Below are 16,515 nucleotides of genomic sequence, written 5' to 3' on the forward strand. Positions count from 1 at the left end.
TTAATTTGCCAAACAATTTTTATGCTTGCAAGGCAAAACAGAGGGATTTTTTAAACTTCAAAATCTATTGTTTACTTTTGAAAAGGTGTGTAGTTTATAGGCGGTGTTATAAAGGTATTCAACTGTATATATTTATTCATTTAATTGTAAAAAAGTAAAACTGCAGATACATACTTAGAGACAGATAATTAAACATGTTTTTATATTTGTATGATTTTTTGCAGAAAAGACCAAAAATTATATAGAAAAAGGGTTGCCACTTGTCATGTACTTAATGAAATAAAGACTTTTTTAAAGTTCTAGTATGTAGAGTAATGGAATAGAATGGTATTTAATGTCTTTTTGTAAAATACATATGGAACCGGGTGAAGTTTTGATGAGAAACCTTTACACTTTTTTGTTTAATTAACAACAAAGATTTCATGTCATGGACATTTCAAGGCACCCCAACCCACCTATATGGTACCCACTATGGGAGCTTCTAACCTAATAGTTAGGTTTCATTATTGGTATTGTTTTTGATTGTGTATAAAGTTTCGAGATTTATATATCTAAAAAAGGGAAATAAAATGGCATAGTGTGATAAATTTATAAGTATCAATAAAATGACTGCCATGAAAGCCATTTTTTTAGGATAATTTTTAAAGAGCCATGTTTGGTTAGCCTAAAAATAGCTGTTCACAAATATGAAAATAATTAATCCTTTTTGAACATATTTGTATATAAGTTATTTGCTAATAAACAAAATATTTTTTGATCTTGTAGCACCTTTTCCAATTTCCTAAAGATTTGCCCTGCCACATTTTTGTAGAAAAATCTTAACTATTCAGTTTTGTGTTGAAATTCTTGCTATTGGAACTTATAAAGTAAAAAGGATCTCTATAGTATATTCTTAAGAAAAAAATCACAAAGTGTAATTTATTCATATTCATTTCACAGTTATATTCCAACCTCATCTTATTTTGTTTCTATAATTAGTAAAACTTTTTCTAAAACTTAGTTTCCATTAAAGTCATAATGTTACTTTGGCAATGGTTTCATTTATATCTAATATAAATTTTTCAATGTCTTGCTAAAAGTTGCCTTTGTAAAACTGCAGAATGCAGGATTAGGTTCAGATACCTTATTTTAATACCTTTAAAATTTTCTGCCAGTTCTGTATTTTGTATTTTTTTTTTTTTTTTTTTTTGTAAAAAAATAATTTTATTTCTAGATATGTTTTTTTCTTTTCATATTAGGGGTGAAGATAGAAATTGGAATGAGATTTTAATTTATGAAACCCCAAGAAAAATATATGAGCAGTTTTTTGGTGAACTTCATCGAAGAGAAGATACTTTTTATTTTGTTTCATTTTCAGGGGTAATGATACTTTTATATTTTAAGCAATAATTCATTAGTTATGATTAAAATATGTACTTTCTTTTATCAGAATTTGTCAATATCAATGCAATTGTGTGATTTTACTCAAACACAAACTGTTATCACCATTTTATATGTCCTCACAAAGAGATTTTAAAAAATGTGTGTGGAATTTTTTTATACCAGATTTTTATGTTTTGATTGCTTTTTTGATATCATATTGCAATTGTAATGTATATTAATGTTTTGCCTGAAACTAAAAAAAGAAAACTACACATCCTCAGACATGTAATACGTAGATAATGTAATGATGAAACATAGTTAAGTAGTTCTGATTAAACTGCAGTTGCTCCAAGATGGCAAACGTGTTATTACTTCTTCTATGATTCAGGGCTTTAGGATGACCAACCCAGGTCATGCATTCAACAATATGGCATGTCAGAATATTAACAGTGGCATGTAAAGGCATATTCCTTTTTTTTTTTTTTTCAATTAAGAAAAAAAATTGTGTTATTTTAGCAGATTCTGAAGCCATATCGCTAACACAAATTTTAATTCTTCAACTGATTTGCTGCTATTTCGTTTTGTCAAAAATTTAAAAAGGCCTAATGATTTCAAATTTATCTCTTGCAATTTTGCCTATTTGTGGAAAAGTAAAATTCTTGAGTACGTATTCAGAGACTTTTCCGGCAACAAAGAAGTTTCAACTTTCTCTTTTGATTCTTCTTTCGCCACTAAATACTTATTTTCTGCAGCAGTGAGATGATCAATAAAGGCATTATTTAATTTTAAAATTTGATAGGCACTTTTCAGATGCATTTAGGAAGGAAATTGGTTAAAGGGCATATCTATCGCACTAGGAAATGAGGGAAGGTCCATCATTTGGGAAATCAGTGGGGCAGGTCATTCCCCAGGATTTTAGAAACAATATAATTATGCATTTCACTATGTTTTTTTTCTCCTTTATAAAATATGTAGAGCATGCACCCATTGCCTCCCCCAAACCCCCCCACGCACAGAAAATTCTGGGAAAGGCATTTTTTAAAGTTTTCTTTTTTTGTGTATGGGGAGGGGGTCGTGTGTAATAAGTGTTACAAAAAAAAAGAATACTTATTGTGGGGAATTTGCAGGAAAGAGAAATGTTTTTGGTGCTTTATTACCTTGCATCAGCTTTATAGCTGTATTTCCCATTCTGAACGCCAATAGCTTTCTCTTTTCAGTGCGCTTCCAAACAAGAAGTGTGCACTTTCAAAATCAGTTACAAAGCTACTAGAGAGGAACTCATTGATGTATTTAAAAATTAAAGCTACCATCAATGAAATATTTAAATAAATTAGTTCAGTTTTTGGAGAAGAACTGGATATCAAAGATGAATATATTAAATCTTTGTGGGGAAATACTCAAAAGAAGCTGTTGACCTCAATTGGGTTGTCTGATCAACTATAATGGTGTTGAATTGATTTGCTAATTCTAAAAGTGAGAGCCAAGGTTTTCCATAAATTTAAATTGGATGACATTGGATAACTTTAAAGGAGAATACAGTAAATTGTTTTATTTTTAAAGAATGACTCTTACAAAAATTATTGCGATTGTTACTACTATTTTATGATCCCCCCCCCCTTCAAATCAGAAAAATCAGGTAAATTAAGAAAAGAAAAAAGAAATCTGCTGCTTTTATATTGGGATTTTTGGTTGCATATTGCATTTTAGATACTTAGTAATGTTACGAACATGTAATTCTTATAGAATAGGTCCTTGAAAATGATCCATATCAGAAAAATCAAGTAAATTTTAAAAAAGAAAAAGAAAAATGAAATCTTCTGCTTTTATATTGGGATTTTTGGTTGCGTATTGTGTTTTAGATACACTTTGTAATGTTAGGAACTTGTTATCTTATAGAATTGGTCATTGAAAGTGCTCCATAAGATCCTTGAAAGCAGTTTTTAAAAAAGGATTTGAGTGAGAACCTTGTGCACAAATTTTGAAAATAATGTGTTCATTTGCTTTCAATTCATGTGTTTTCATATATAAAATGAGAAGTTCATCATTGCATAAGCTATTAGTCCTTTATCTCACTTACATGTTTTTTTTTCCAACTGTAGGATCATTTGCTGCTGCCTGCAATTGCTCATAATCAGACTCATCGTCCACGAATGTCTTTTGTTATGCCAGCAATGACTTTTAATGGTGAGTAGCTTTGAAATTTAAGTAATAATTAAAACAAAGTTTTTCCTTGCAAAGTGAAAAAAAAATCTAGTAAATGAACTACTGAAATTATTTGAAAATATAATAAACTTTATTTTTTCTTCTTCTTGGGTATTTATTTGAAGAAAGGAAGTCAGTAAAAAATCTCCATTATTTGTTTTAGTTAATATCACTTCTTCAGTATCAAATCAAACTGCATCTTTTCTTCAGCAAAACAATCATGCCGGGTCTCTTTATCTTCTTCAGTCTCATTGTTATTTTTACAGAAAGAAAATTTAACTACAGAAACCAGCTATTAAATCAGGGGTGCCCACCTAGGAAGGGAGGGATCATGGCGCAGGCTGCGCCGTTGAAATATTTAGGGGGTTTTTTTGGGGATATTTTTCTCATTTTAGGGGGCTCTTGCTTTTTTTGAGGGGGACCTTGTAAGAGTTAGGGGGTGCGCCCTTGCTCTCAGTGGGTGAGCACCCCGATTAAACAGAAATGTAACTGAATTATGTATTAAGATGCATTTCATCTAAATGTTTATTACTTGAAATTTATGGTGATTGTGGTCAGGGGCGGATACAGGATTTCACTTTAGAGAGGGTCATCCTCACGAATGTAGTCTTATGTACACTGTTTTTCTTGATTTTTTTAGCTGTCAACAAAAGCACAAAATCGGCCATTAGTTGGTTGCAAACTTAATTAATTTTAACTATTATAAATTAAATGAGTAGTATTAATTTAAAATTAATTAATAATAATTCAATGCATTAAAATGACCTAGTTAAGTTGTATTTTAATCTGTTTAGACCACCAGGCACGTAGCTAGAACTTGGTTAAGGGGGGGGGTCCAAGGTTGCACGAACTTCAAAAGAGGAGGCATGCTAAAGCAGAATTAGTAGCTGATAATTACACAAGACTAAGATAAATCCAATTAAAACTGATCATTAAAATATGATAATTAACTAAAATTAATTAAATAATTGAAATTAATAGAGTCATTAGTTAAAATTAGTTAACAAAAAGTTTATGTTAAGTGGTAAATTAATTATTGTCAGTTTGTAAATTAACATTAAACTGAAAGTTATCACATACAAAGTTTCCAAATATGGGTGAACCTTTGTTCTCCTGAAAATAAGTGATATATTTTCTATTAATAAAAAGGGCACAATAAAAGAAAAACGGAAACGAAAACTGTTCTAGAAATTACTTGGAAAATGCATGCGATAATTTAATAAAATATTAAAGCTTTGTAATATATTTCAGCAAAATATGTACATTTGTACTTATGCCATTTTATTTGAAAACTAGAAAGTCTCCCGTCAAGGCATGACGGGTGAAAATTGCTTCAACTCTTCTTCATTTGAACGAAGCAATTGCCTGTTTGGGGATATTTTGATAGTTGAAATTTTAACTCTAACACCAGTGCATTAACCCTAAACTCCAGTAGATAGCGTTCATTGTTTTCGTTTCTTCATTCCTCTGATATGACACAGTCTTACCAGTAAAACTGTTCAAGTTACCGGATCGAGTTCAGCCTTGTCACAATAAAGCCTTTCCTTGCATGTTAAACATTACCAAAACATATTATCGAATTACATATCATGCCGTGGTGCGAATTCATTGTTGAAACACGCGGGTTACTCGATCATCGGCATTATTTATATGAGGATAAATAAATCTATATCTATGGAGTCGAATGTATAACTATATGAATGTTACATAACGTAACCCTGTCCGATTTGAACAACATTTCAGGCAAAATCCCACAACTCTCTCAACAAAAATATTAACAAGGTTTCATTTAAAAAGCTTGAATTAGTTTTTATTTATTTACATTTATAATATTCTTTTGATAACATGAAATAGAATGATATTTCCAAATTTATCCGTTTTCTAATTATCATTCCTAATCATCAATTAAAAGCTTGAACAAACTATTAACTCTTTGAGGGACGGAGGCTTCCTTTGTTGCAACCATTTTATATATATATATATATATATATATATATATATATATATATATATATATATATATATATATATTCTTTCTTCAGCCAACTGACACAGTGATTTCAGTTAGCTGGGAAAAAAAAAAGAGAGAAGCAAGAAATAAATGGTGTTCTCAAGTGAAGTCGCTATTTCTAAAAAGGGTGAAAGCTGTTCGAAAAAAATTTAAATATCGGAAAAGGCGTATTTTATCATTATTTTTTTCTTTCTAACGGGGCTGTGTTAGAGGCTTTAGCCTTTTGTGCGAACCAAGTGCGAACCAACGGTATGGCATCCAGTCATTCATATGCCAACCTTAAGGCGCGGATGTGAATGTCACAGGAAAATTTGATGCCCAGTTTCCACCAGATGGAAACACCTGAACTCTCTTCGATGTGAAAGTGCAAAAAGAATTTAATTTTGTCAAGAGTATTCACAGTCAAACGACCTAAGGGATCTTTTACATGACGATTAATGGAATGTATACCTAATGAATTAAATTAAGCATCTGTGTAATTTTATTTTAACAACATGTTGTTAATTTTAACAACAGTACATATCATATTTTACGACGCAGGTAATGATTTTTTTTCTTCAATACGATGTTAGCAAAACACTCTATTGCAAGAAATAGTAAATATCTTTAGCTTGAAGAAAATAAGTGTTTAAAAAAAAGGCAATATATAAAAGAAAAGCTCAAAAACATTTACCTCGTATTCACCTTTTTTGTTTCTTTGCTTGTAACGCAGTAAAGAGCGGTAATTTTCACCTAGTAATTTATAGTTAAATGCACATGCCTGTTTTTTGTTACGTTTAATGCTACCTTCACAATTTACTAAAGATGGATGCATAGATGCTAATTAAATAACTCCATAGTACAAAGCCAGTGAATAACAATCAGAAAATGTGTTCCAATGATGCAAATACAAATATGTTTTATGGAACAACATCGAATAAGATTTTTTTGTCGAAAACTAACTGTTTTTCTTTTGGGATCATAGAATCACAATTCAGTAAGATTTAAAAGTAATAATTTCTAATAAATTACTTATTACCTGCCTTAATATGGCCGAACTTGTAATTTCATAAACTGATCACAGTAAAATATTCAAGTAATTTTCAATTTAATTTTTCTATACAATTTTTATACCGTAAAAAGTTTGCTACATCAACTACAATTTTTATTTATTCATTTATTTTATTTATTTTACCTTCAAACACGAATTTTTTTTTTTGGGGGGGGGGCATTTAATATGTTCCATGATCATGCTTAAATATTGGGGGGAAAACATCAGTAAAAAATCTACGTAATTTGTTACTCAGAAAGGAGAGAGATGTTAAAAGTAATCTAAAAGTTCAAATAAAATTTTTATCAAAAAATAAAATGAATCTGAAATGAACCATGCCAAAAATATAGAGTTAAAATGAAAAAAAAAAATCAATAATTATTTTTCTCATCCTCAAACACACGAAATGTGTAGAATTTCTGTTTTCGCTGCTGGCTTAGAATCTAAAATTAGTTTTTAAATGGAAAAACACATTAACACGTAAAATTGCTCGTATTATCAAGAAAACTTTAAAAGGGAGCACTACGACTTACCTAGTTTGGGTAAACTTAATTTTCTTTTGCATACAATTTTGTTCAAGATATGTTTCCTATAAGTATGACATAGATAAAAACTGCGTGTTAAAACAGAAAAGAATCGGAATTCAATTACTGATTCACCAGGAACGCACCTCACTCTGAATGTCTTTCGTACAACATGCGTCTACGAAATCCACGAAAATCCAAAAAGAAAAGAGAAAGAAATAAAGAAAACCACGCCAATGAGAATGTGGGATACGGCGGAAGTGGCAATAAATGCTTGTATTTACTTTGCCAATGGCAATTTGATGGACCAAGGAGAGGGGCTGAATTTCAAGGTCACAGGACCCAGCTGGTTTGAAAGTCGAAAGGGACATTTCCCCGTTTCGGACGGAGTAGGTGACACAGCAAAAAAAGGACGAAAATTGGGAACCTGCAGTTGTTGCACGAGGTTCTCGTGTTCCGAATTGAATCAAGCGCTGAGAAAATTGCCGATTACTGGGAATATTTAAGGGGAGAATGCTGCCTTTTATAAAACCATTGTCTTTCGGAAAAATTTTGTTGAGCGAGATACAACAATTGAGAAAAAAGGAGAGGGGTCTTTCGGGAAGGGGGGGGTCCGGACCCCATGGACCCACCCCTTGGCTACGTCCTTGAGACCACAGTATTAATAACAGCCAACGCAATACAATAAATAAATGCTACGAAAATCTAAAAAAAATTAAACGTTTTATGAACATGATAAATTTAGATATTGATTAAATATTAGCATAATACTCAGCGCTGGACACACATCCATCGTTGATTACAAATTTACATGATACTCGACACATTCATCTTGTATGCAGAAAAATACAATAAAACTTTACTTAAAATAATTGTAATAAATGCGACGAAAATCAACTTTAAAATTACATATTTTATGAATATAATTTGAACCATTAATGAATACTCACTGATTCTTTTCAATTGTGGAAAAATCAAAGGCGAATAAAGACGTCACAGGCTCAGAGTTTGATTCAAGAACTCCGAATGTGTTTCCATCAGTTTTAGGTTCATAAGTTCCTTTTCAACTTTTTAAAAAACATCCCTCTAATTCGATGGGTTAATTTAGGGGAATCCTCATATGACGAGGTTTTAGCCAAACACGATACTAAAATTTCACATTTCTAGCCCGACTTGTAAGTCCAAATCACAACTGAAAAGAATCATCAACAGAAACTTTACACAAAAAGTATTTACTCATTACAATAACTATTGGCGATCGGGCAGCAGACACTTCTTTTTTTCATTATACTGGCCCCTGAAGACAGACTGTCTCAAGCAAAGCTATTTTACTGCCTACTAATAAATAGAAAAGTGACATGTAATACCCCCCAAAAAGGAAATTCAAAAATTATTTATTACTCTTTTTGTGGTTTCAATCAGGTTTTCTTTTCTTTCTTTTTCAAGCGATCATTTTCACTACTCAAATGCAATGAACCTTACAAAGAATGGGGCGGGGGGTCATGACTCCCATGACCCCCCCCCCCATTCTTTGTATTTATCACTTCTTTAATGCTCTAAAAAATTGAATTCAAAAAGTTATTTACTTTTTTTCATGGTTTTGACATTTTTTTAAAGTTTTTTCAGGCAAACATTCAAATATTACCAGGGGGTTAGGGAGTCATGACCCCCGTGCCCCGCCCTTCCCCCTTGTATCCACCACTGATTGTGGTGGATCAAATGTAATCGTGGTGCAGGTGCAAACAAATTTCTTCAATTTGTGCATAAAAATAACTATCTGCAAGTTTTATAAATCAAAATGCAAAATTTTAATATTTTTTTAAAAGTATAATTGAAGTATTTTCGTTCTTTTTCAGTAGATTCTGAACACTCATGGCATTGAATAAAAATGTTCAGATTATGGGGGTGTTCATTACAGTGGACTGTCATCTATTCTGAACTCTCATAGGACCAAACAAATGTGTTCAGATTATGAAGGTGTTTATTATAGAGGGAGATTGGAAATGCATACATATGTATTCTATTGCGTTAATAAACTATGTTCAGTTCTTTGTCAAGTGAGCTATGCCAGTTATTGAGTTAGAGGTGCTGAATTTCGGATTAGACGCTAATGCAATGTCTGATTAAACTCAGTAGGACACAAACTCTTGCATTTCTTTTTTAATTTAAAAAGTTTTATGCAACAAACAACTATAAAGTATTATAATACAGTTATCGGTACAATACCTTTAAAAAAAGAATTTTAATATGTTTTTACATTTTGTATTCTAAGGCTGAGCTATGTATGAATTTCTACTTTGTGATGCACCCCCAACCGTACATCGCAATATTACGATGCATCACGATGTACATTTTTTTTCTTTTTTAAGAGTTTTACTAAAAACAGCTTGTTTAAATTTTGCAAAATATATTCTATGTGAAGAAAATAAATACTAAGCATTCTAGCACCAGCAAGAAGCTGTCAAAAGATGGGGAGAAAAAAAAACTGTTGAAAGTGCAAAATAGCAATTAAGATCACAGACATGTGTTATGAGATTACAATGAACCTAATTTTTTTATGCAAAAAAATGTGAGCTTATGGAAGAAATCTCGTCTTGAATTTAAAAAGGGGTAACCCGAAGCACCAAAATTCGTGTATGCAATCTTAGTTGCTATTTTGCAATTTCAGCGTTGCTGCAATTTCAGGCAATGCATTGATGCATCACCCAGCCCTAGTGTATTCTCATGCAATTAACGTGTTATCATCTAATTGCTTAAGTGAACAAATTTCCAGGTGATTCTCAACCGCATATTACTTGTAGATAATCGTACTTTTAAGATCTTGAATGGTTAGATTCTTGAAATACGCTGTTCAGTGGCAAAACTTCAGGCTCATATGGCTCAGCCGAATGATTTTATGAAACGCAGCAGTATCCATGAAAATAATATTTCTTCTTCCTCTCTTTTTCTTCTTAATGTTCTTCAATCAATGTGATAAAATTGAGGATATAGTTCAGGTTTTCCAATTTGGTTCATAGGAATTCCCGATTACCGATTGTGAACATGTTCAGTATAAAGAGAGGTAATCATTGAATGGCGTTGAAAATTGCGTTCGTAATGCTGAGGTTTTCGTATTATAGGGTGTTCAGAGTACAGGGAGGTCAGCCTATGTGAAATCTGTGGAGTTTTGTCAGGGCAATTAAAATCTGTTCAGAATATCAGGGTGTTCATATTAGGGAGTGTTCAGATAGAGAGAGTCGACTGTATAGAGAAGGACTGGATAGTGCATATATATTTGCTGGAACCATCAAAATGTGTTCAGAACATTGGGATATTCACATTAGGTTTACTTAAATTTAGTTCTGACAGAGAGATTCCATGGATATTGATTTCCTTCGTTTTAAATCGATTTCCTTCTCTAATCTTAAATCATTTTATGCAAAAATTTTGCTTGAGACTGGAATGAAACAAATTTTGAATTGCATTTCTTATTTTCTTCCAAAGATATAAATACCAATAAGAGGCTTAGTTTTCAAATGAGTGAAGCTTGGCTTCTGCAAAATAAATAATACTTGAAAAGTAAAATGAAACTTTTCAATGAATTGTTTGAAATAATTATTCTCCTACATAGTGAATCACAACATTTTATGATTTCAGATTCCATCAAGGATTCTAAGGACCATGTGAGTATGATGCAAATTGACTGTGAAGTCATGGATACTAAACTAATATATATCAAACACTCTAACATCCCTGAGCATCTACGACAGGACCCTAATAACCGAACAGACACAAACTCAAAACATGGTTCGAGTTCTACTAGGCAGAATCGACAGAGATTACATGGTTCTTCTTCTGAATCTTCTCATAGAACTGAAGGAAAAGGGTGAAACGATATATTTTTATATCATTGATTTTCATTGCAAAATGACGTATGATTTTAGGATTTGGAAGTGTTTTACTCCCAAACATTGACGTTGAACAAAAACCATTTCGTAGTGTATTTCAGGGATGAAATTTCTCGCACATCAATGCATTTTACAAGCATTTTTGAAGAATGTTATGTGACAAATTCAAGCATAATATAAAATGATGCTCGATTATTTTTTTTTACCAAGCCATGCTTGTTTGCAACATAAAACAAAATATCACAAACCTGTGTTGCTTTATTGGTGAGCTTGAACAATCTCTAGTGCAGTGCACTCTATTTCTAGATATAATTCTTCTATTACAGAGCTGTTATTCAACCAGTGGTTGAAATAGAACACATATGAGTGAAAATTAAAATTAGTTTTAAAAAGAAGGAGCAAAAGAAAAACAATAGAAATGAAGAAAAACCTATTTCATGTTTTGAAACTAAAAGATAATTTGTTGTTTATTACATGTATTGTTGAATGAAGATGTAAATAAAAAAATTGCTTGAAAGCAAATTATACAGTTGACTCTCTGTTTAACGACTTTCAAGGGACCACAAAAAATCGTCCTTAAGTAGAATGCGTCCTTAAATAGAATGCTTTTAACATTATAGTGGACCATTTGGGACTGTGAAAAACTGTCTTTAAATAGAGAAAGCCGTTAAATAGAGAGTCGTTAAACAGAGAACCTACTGTATATGTATTCAAACAAATTGTTGAAATAACTTTATGCATCAGGTTTAAGGTGATTTTCATTAATTTTCTCTATATCAGCAACAGTCATTAAAATTGAGAAAACTAAAAGATACAATGAATATTTTTAAAGAATTGATTTCTAAAGTAATCTTTTGTTTATGAATAGATATGTCCGTTACTTATAGCATATTGTAAAATTATACAATTGAAACAAAACTTTTTTCCTTGAAAGATTTCTTCTCATTTAATTGTTTTCCTGCTTTTCTCACATGTGTTTTTTAAACGTAAGGCAGCCAACCTTAGAAGCCCCATAGAGGCAAAAGTCCCCTACGGTTCTACAAAATACTCATGCTGATATTATCAGCATCTTGGAAAAAAAATGTGTATTTATTACAATCATTAAATGATAGTTATAAATGTTTGAATTTTATTTTTTGTTCTTGATCGCTCCCATTGATAGCTTTTTTGTTCTAATGCAAATTTTACTCATTACTTTGTTTTGTGTCCCCCCCCCCTTCCATTGTTTTTCTGGTTGTTGCTGAAATAATATGATTAAAATATCACGGGAACTGAATTTAAATTTTCATATTATCTTCTCAACAACTCTCTAATAACTCCTCTTTAAATTAAAGAAAAAAGTGTTTAGTTTCTAAGTATTTGAATCCATGACAAAAAAGAAGCACATGAAATAGTAAGGAAATGAAGATTTGTGATAATTAACAGCAAAAAAAAAAAATGTTAATACAGTACAAGATTTCAAAACTGGCAATATTGGGATCAGCACAATTCGAGATTTTGAAATTTGCCTGACTTTTGCACAAAGCTACAAAAAAGTTCAAAGGCAAGATTTTATTGATATTAATTCTCATTAAAAGCAATAATTGACAGAAAACCTTTATTGGTAAAACGGAATTTTTTCAAAAATCATGGTCACAAAAACGAAACCTTTTTGTACATGAATATAAAAGTTGTGCATTTCCGAAGGCTTTTAAAGCTTATCCATTTAATTTTTCTTCTTTTTAAAACTCACATTTCTCCAAAGATGTGATAAAACGTTTCCGATTTTTCCTTGAACCACTACCAAGGTTCCACCTTCTGCAATAAATACGATACACCACAAAAAAGAAAAAAGTTATGTCTCTTGCATTTTGTTTTTTTTTTTTGTTTTTTTTTTTCATGAGAGGGGGCTGTAAAAATTAAAAACTGCCTTATTATGGGTGCTATACCTGTTATGTAATATAAAGTTGTCTTGTTATCTGCTAAATGTGTACTTCTTGTTGTTATTTTAGCTATATTTAAAAATTGTTTATAACACTTTGATTAGCTCTTTTAAATTTCATGCCCGAAATCGGGAATTGAAAACATTTCCCCCCCCCCAGTACATCATTGTTTATTATTAATTGTTTCATTCCTGTTAGTTGTTTATGTGAGGTAATGGAAAACCATAAAAAAAAATGTCAAAAATGCACAATTGATCACAAAACGTGGTTAGCTGAATTAATTCAATGACTGAGGTTTTATACTCAGTGATAATATATGCCAAGTTGCCAAGCATTTTAATGGAAATACGAATTAAGTCTTCATTAATACTTATTTTTGTCATTTTAAATCTTCTTTACTAATAATAAAGCTGAAAGTCTCTCTCTGTCCGTAGGATGTCTGGATATTTGGATCTCTGTGACGCGCATAGCATCTAGACCGTTCAGCAGATTTTCATGGAATTTGGCACAAAGTTAGTTTGTAGCATGGGGGTTTGCACCTCGAAGTGATTTTTCGAAAATTCAATGTGGTTCTTTTTCTATTCCAATTTTAAGAACAAAACTATCAGAAGATGGACGAGTAAATTATGAAATTATTATAACGTGGAACCGTAACATGGGCACAAGCCAATTAGCGAGAAAATTCACCATACATTATTTGTAAATATACAGGCGAACCAAAAGACCTTTTAATTTTTAAATTATGGGCAAAGCTATGTGGGTACCACTAGCTACTAATAATGAAGCTGAAAGTCTCCCTATCTGGATCTCTATGACTCGTATAGCGCCTAGACCGTTCGGCCGATTTTCATGAAATTTGGCACAGAATTAGTTTGTAGCATGGGGGTGTGTACTAGGGTGGACCGAAATAAGCCGAAAATTTTTTTTTTTCGAAATCAATTTTTGGATAGCACGCAAAAGTTGCGTAATGAGCTAGTTAGCACTCACAAAAAATTTCTTGGATATTAAAAACTATCTAGCCGGCGCTATTTGACACTGAAAAATCGAAAAAAAGAGGAAAATGAATTTTTGTCGAAATTTTTTTTTAAAAACTAAATTCCAAACATTTTGCTGGAATGCACCGAAAATGTTATAGAATGTGCCAGTTCGAGCCCATAAAATGTTTCATTGATTTTAATGAGCATTTAACCGTTCCTTTCCGACATCAAAAATTGGAGAACAATGAAAAAATATTGGAACTTCTTTAAAAACCAATGTGAAAATTATTTTTCAAAATTAAATCATAGACTAATTAATTAAATAGCACTATTAATCATAGTAATTATTATCATGCAATAGTATCATACATTTTCTAGAATTACATATAGAGATGCTAAAATTTTGAAAAAGAAATCTTCAAATTTGATTTATAATACCTCATGCATAATGAATATTATTTTTTGGAACAATATTGTCCCTTGCTATCAAATGATGGAAGTTCTTTTTCAGCTTGAAGTTTGGCACGAATGTATCCATCTCGTGCAGTTTCACCACGAACTTTTATTGCAGCTTCGGTTATTAGTTTCACACAACATTTTACAGCTTGCGTGTGACAGGGAAATTTCTCAAAAGTGAACTCTGTAGGCTGTTCTTTGCAAATTTCTTTAAATAATTGGTCTTTTAGATGCATTGTAAGAGGTTGCTCTGTTACAACACAGTTTGCCCAACTAAACTAAATCAACATAATCAACGGCTTTAAAATTAAGTTTAGGACACTTAAAAAATCGTACACCATCCGAGCTCTTCATCTTCTTATTTCTAGAGTTCAGAATGCGCCTAACAGCTAATTCCCGAATGTATTTTCTTGAGTCAAACATTATCAACAGTAGCTGTTCAGGATAAACGAAATATGCATTATTTTAGAGAACTTTGAAAATTATCTTCTTAACGTTGTCTGGAAACTGCCTTGCAAAAGAAATCATTTTCCAAAAATGTTGGGCACCATACTGGCAGTTCGGTTTCATTTTTATTTCAAACCACATTGGAGCATAAAGTAACATTACCTACTTTACAAGCATTGTAAGATTTTTTGATGGAGTTGGAGTGTCTATATACAAGCGTAACAAACGGTTTGCAGTTGTCAGCCATCGCGCATAACTGAATTTGCCTGGGCTAATGTCAGCCATGCTAGAAGGGCAACTACCATCTTTTACGGCAAGACAGATTCTATCCAAATATTGTTGTTCAGTACTTAATTTTTTTATATCTTCCATTTCCAAAACCAGAAGATTGCAGTCAATTTTATCAAATTTGACCACCAGATTTTTTTCACAATCTCTAAGAAGTTGTCCGATAGCTCCAGAATATGAATGTGGCCCCTTTGTGCAACCGTCCAATTCCAGAATAAGATGCCACAGTTTCACTATTGCCAACTGTTTCACTATTTTTTCTAAGTAACGTATTGCGTAACATTTCAGTATTTACTTGTTTCGAAACTTTCGAAATTTTTTTTTCATTTTTCCCATGTTTCAGTCTTAAAGGAGCGTATCTAAATATTCTACGAAATGTATAAAAGTCTTTGAGGATTTCAACTAATTCACTGACAGATACTTCTAATGTTTGCTGAAACTAGCTTCAAACTTTTATTTTTGACACCCCCTCCCCCCTTTTTTTTTTTTTTTTTTGAAAAAAAGTGCATTTTTGCCTTTTTTTTCAGTTTTTCAAGGTCAAATAGCTCCAGCTGAATATTAAGCAAATTTAGCGAAATTTTTTATGGGTAATAACGGGCTCATATAGCAACTTTTCCGCACTATCCAAAAACAGATTTCCAAAAAAAGTTTTTTCGGCCCACCCTATGTGCACCTCGAAGCGATTTTTTGAAAATTTGATTTTGTTCCTTTTTCTATTCCAATTTTAAGAACATTTTCCTGAGTAAAATTATCATAAGATGGACAAGTAAATTACCAAGTTACCACAACATAGAACCGTAACATGAGCAAACCAATTGGCGAGAGATTCATCATACATTATTTAAAAATTCAGAGGAACCAAAATACTTTTTAATTTTCCACTACGGGCAAAGCCGTGCGGGTGCCACTAGTTGTCTAATATATACATTCCCAAATAAATACCTCAGTAGTTTAAGTGTTTAAAGTTTTTTTTTTTTTTTTTACAAACCTTAAGATACAAATCTCAATTATTTGCATTTTCACAATTAGAGCAAATGTTGTAAGTGAAAAGAATATAAAGTTAATTGGTAAACGAAAGGAAAGAACGGGGCATTTAAAAAAATATTCAGCTTGAGATAATTTTAGCCAATACGTGTTAATGTTATCACTTTTACATTAAAATTTTCACAAATCACTTTGCATTATTGTCACTGTTTTGCGGAAAACTTGTTGATAATTTATTTTTTTACCTTTCTAAATAACCTCTTGACACCCAGACTTCTTTATTCAAGTACTATTCATATAGCTGCATTCTCACAAGCCAGCCTGATGCCTAAATAACGACCAATGACATTTCGTCATTTGATCAAAGTCATAAAACGATAAGTGAATGATAGCATGACCTACTGAACAGATATCATAACGCACGG

At 31.7% G+C, this 16,515-nt stretch overlaps 1 protein-coding gene across 1 annotated transcript in view; it reads left to right on the forward strand.

Moving 5' to 3' along the window:
- The window catches only part of LOC129228484 (cyclic AMP-dependent transcription factor ATF-6 alpha-like), a 38,381-nt gene extending 26,173 nt beyond the window's left edge, over nucleotides 1–12,208 (forward strand). The window contains exons 8-10 of the mRNA XM_054863165.1: nucleotides 1,239–1,359; nucleotides 3,462–3,546; nucleotides 10,766–12,208. Coding sequence (XP_054719140.1) covers nucleotides 1,239–1,359; nucleotides 3,462–3,546; nucleotides 10,766–10,998 — 439 coding nt within the window. The 3' untranslated portion in view covers nucleotides 10,999–12,208. The remainder of the gene's footprint in view (nucleotides 1–1,238; nucleotides 1,360–3,461; nucleotides 3,547–10,765) is intronic.
- Nucleotides 12,209–16,515: the final 4,307 nt, after the last annotated feature.

Source organism: Uloborus diversus, chromosome 8 (genome assembly GCF_026930045.1).
Source record: "Uloborus diversus isolate 005 chromosome 8, Udiv.v.3.1, whole genome shotgun sequence".
Classification (NCBI taxonomy): Eukaryota; Metazoa; Arthropoda; class Arachnida; order Araneae; family Uloboridae; genus Uloborus; species Uloborus diversus.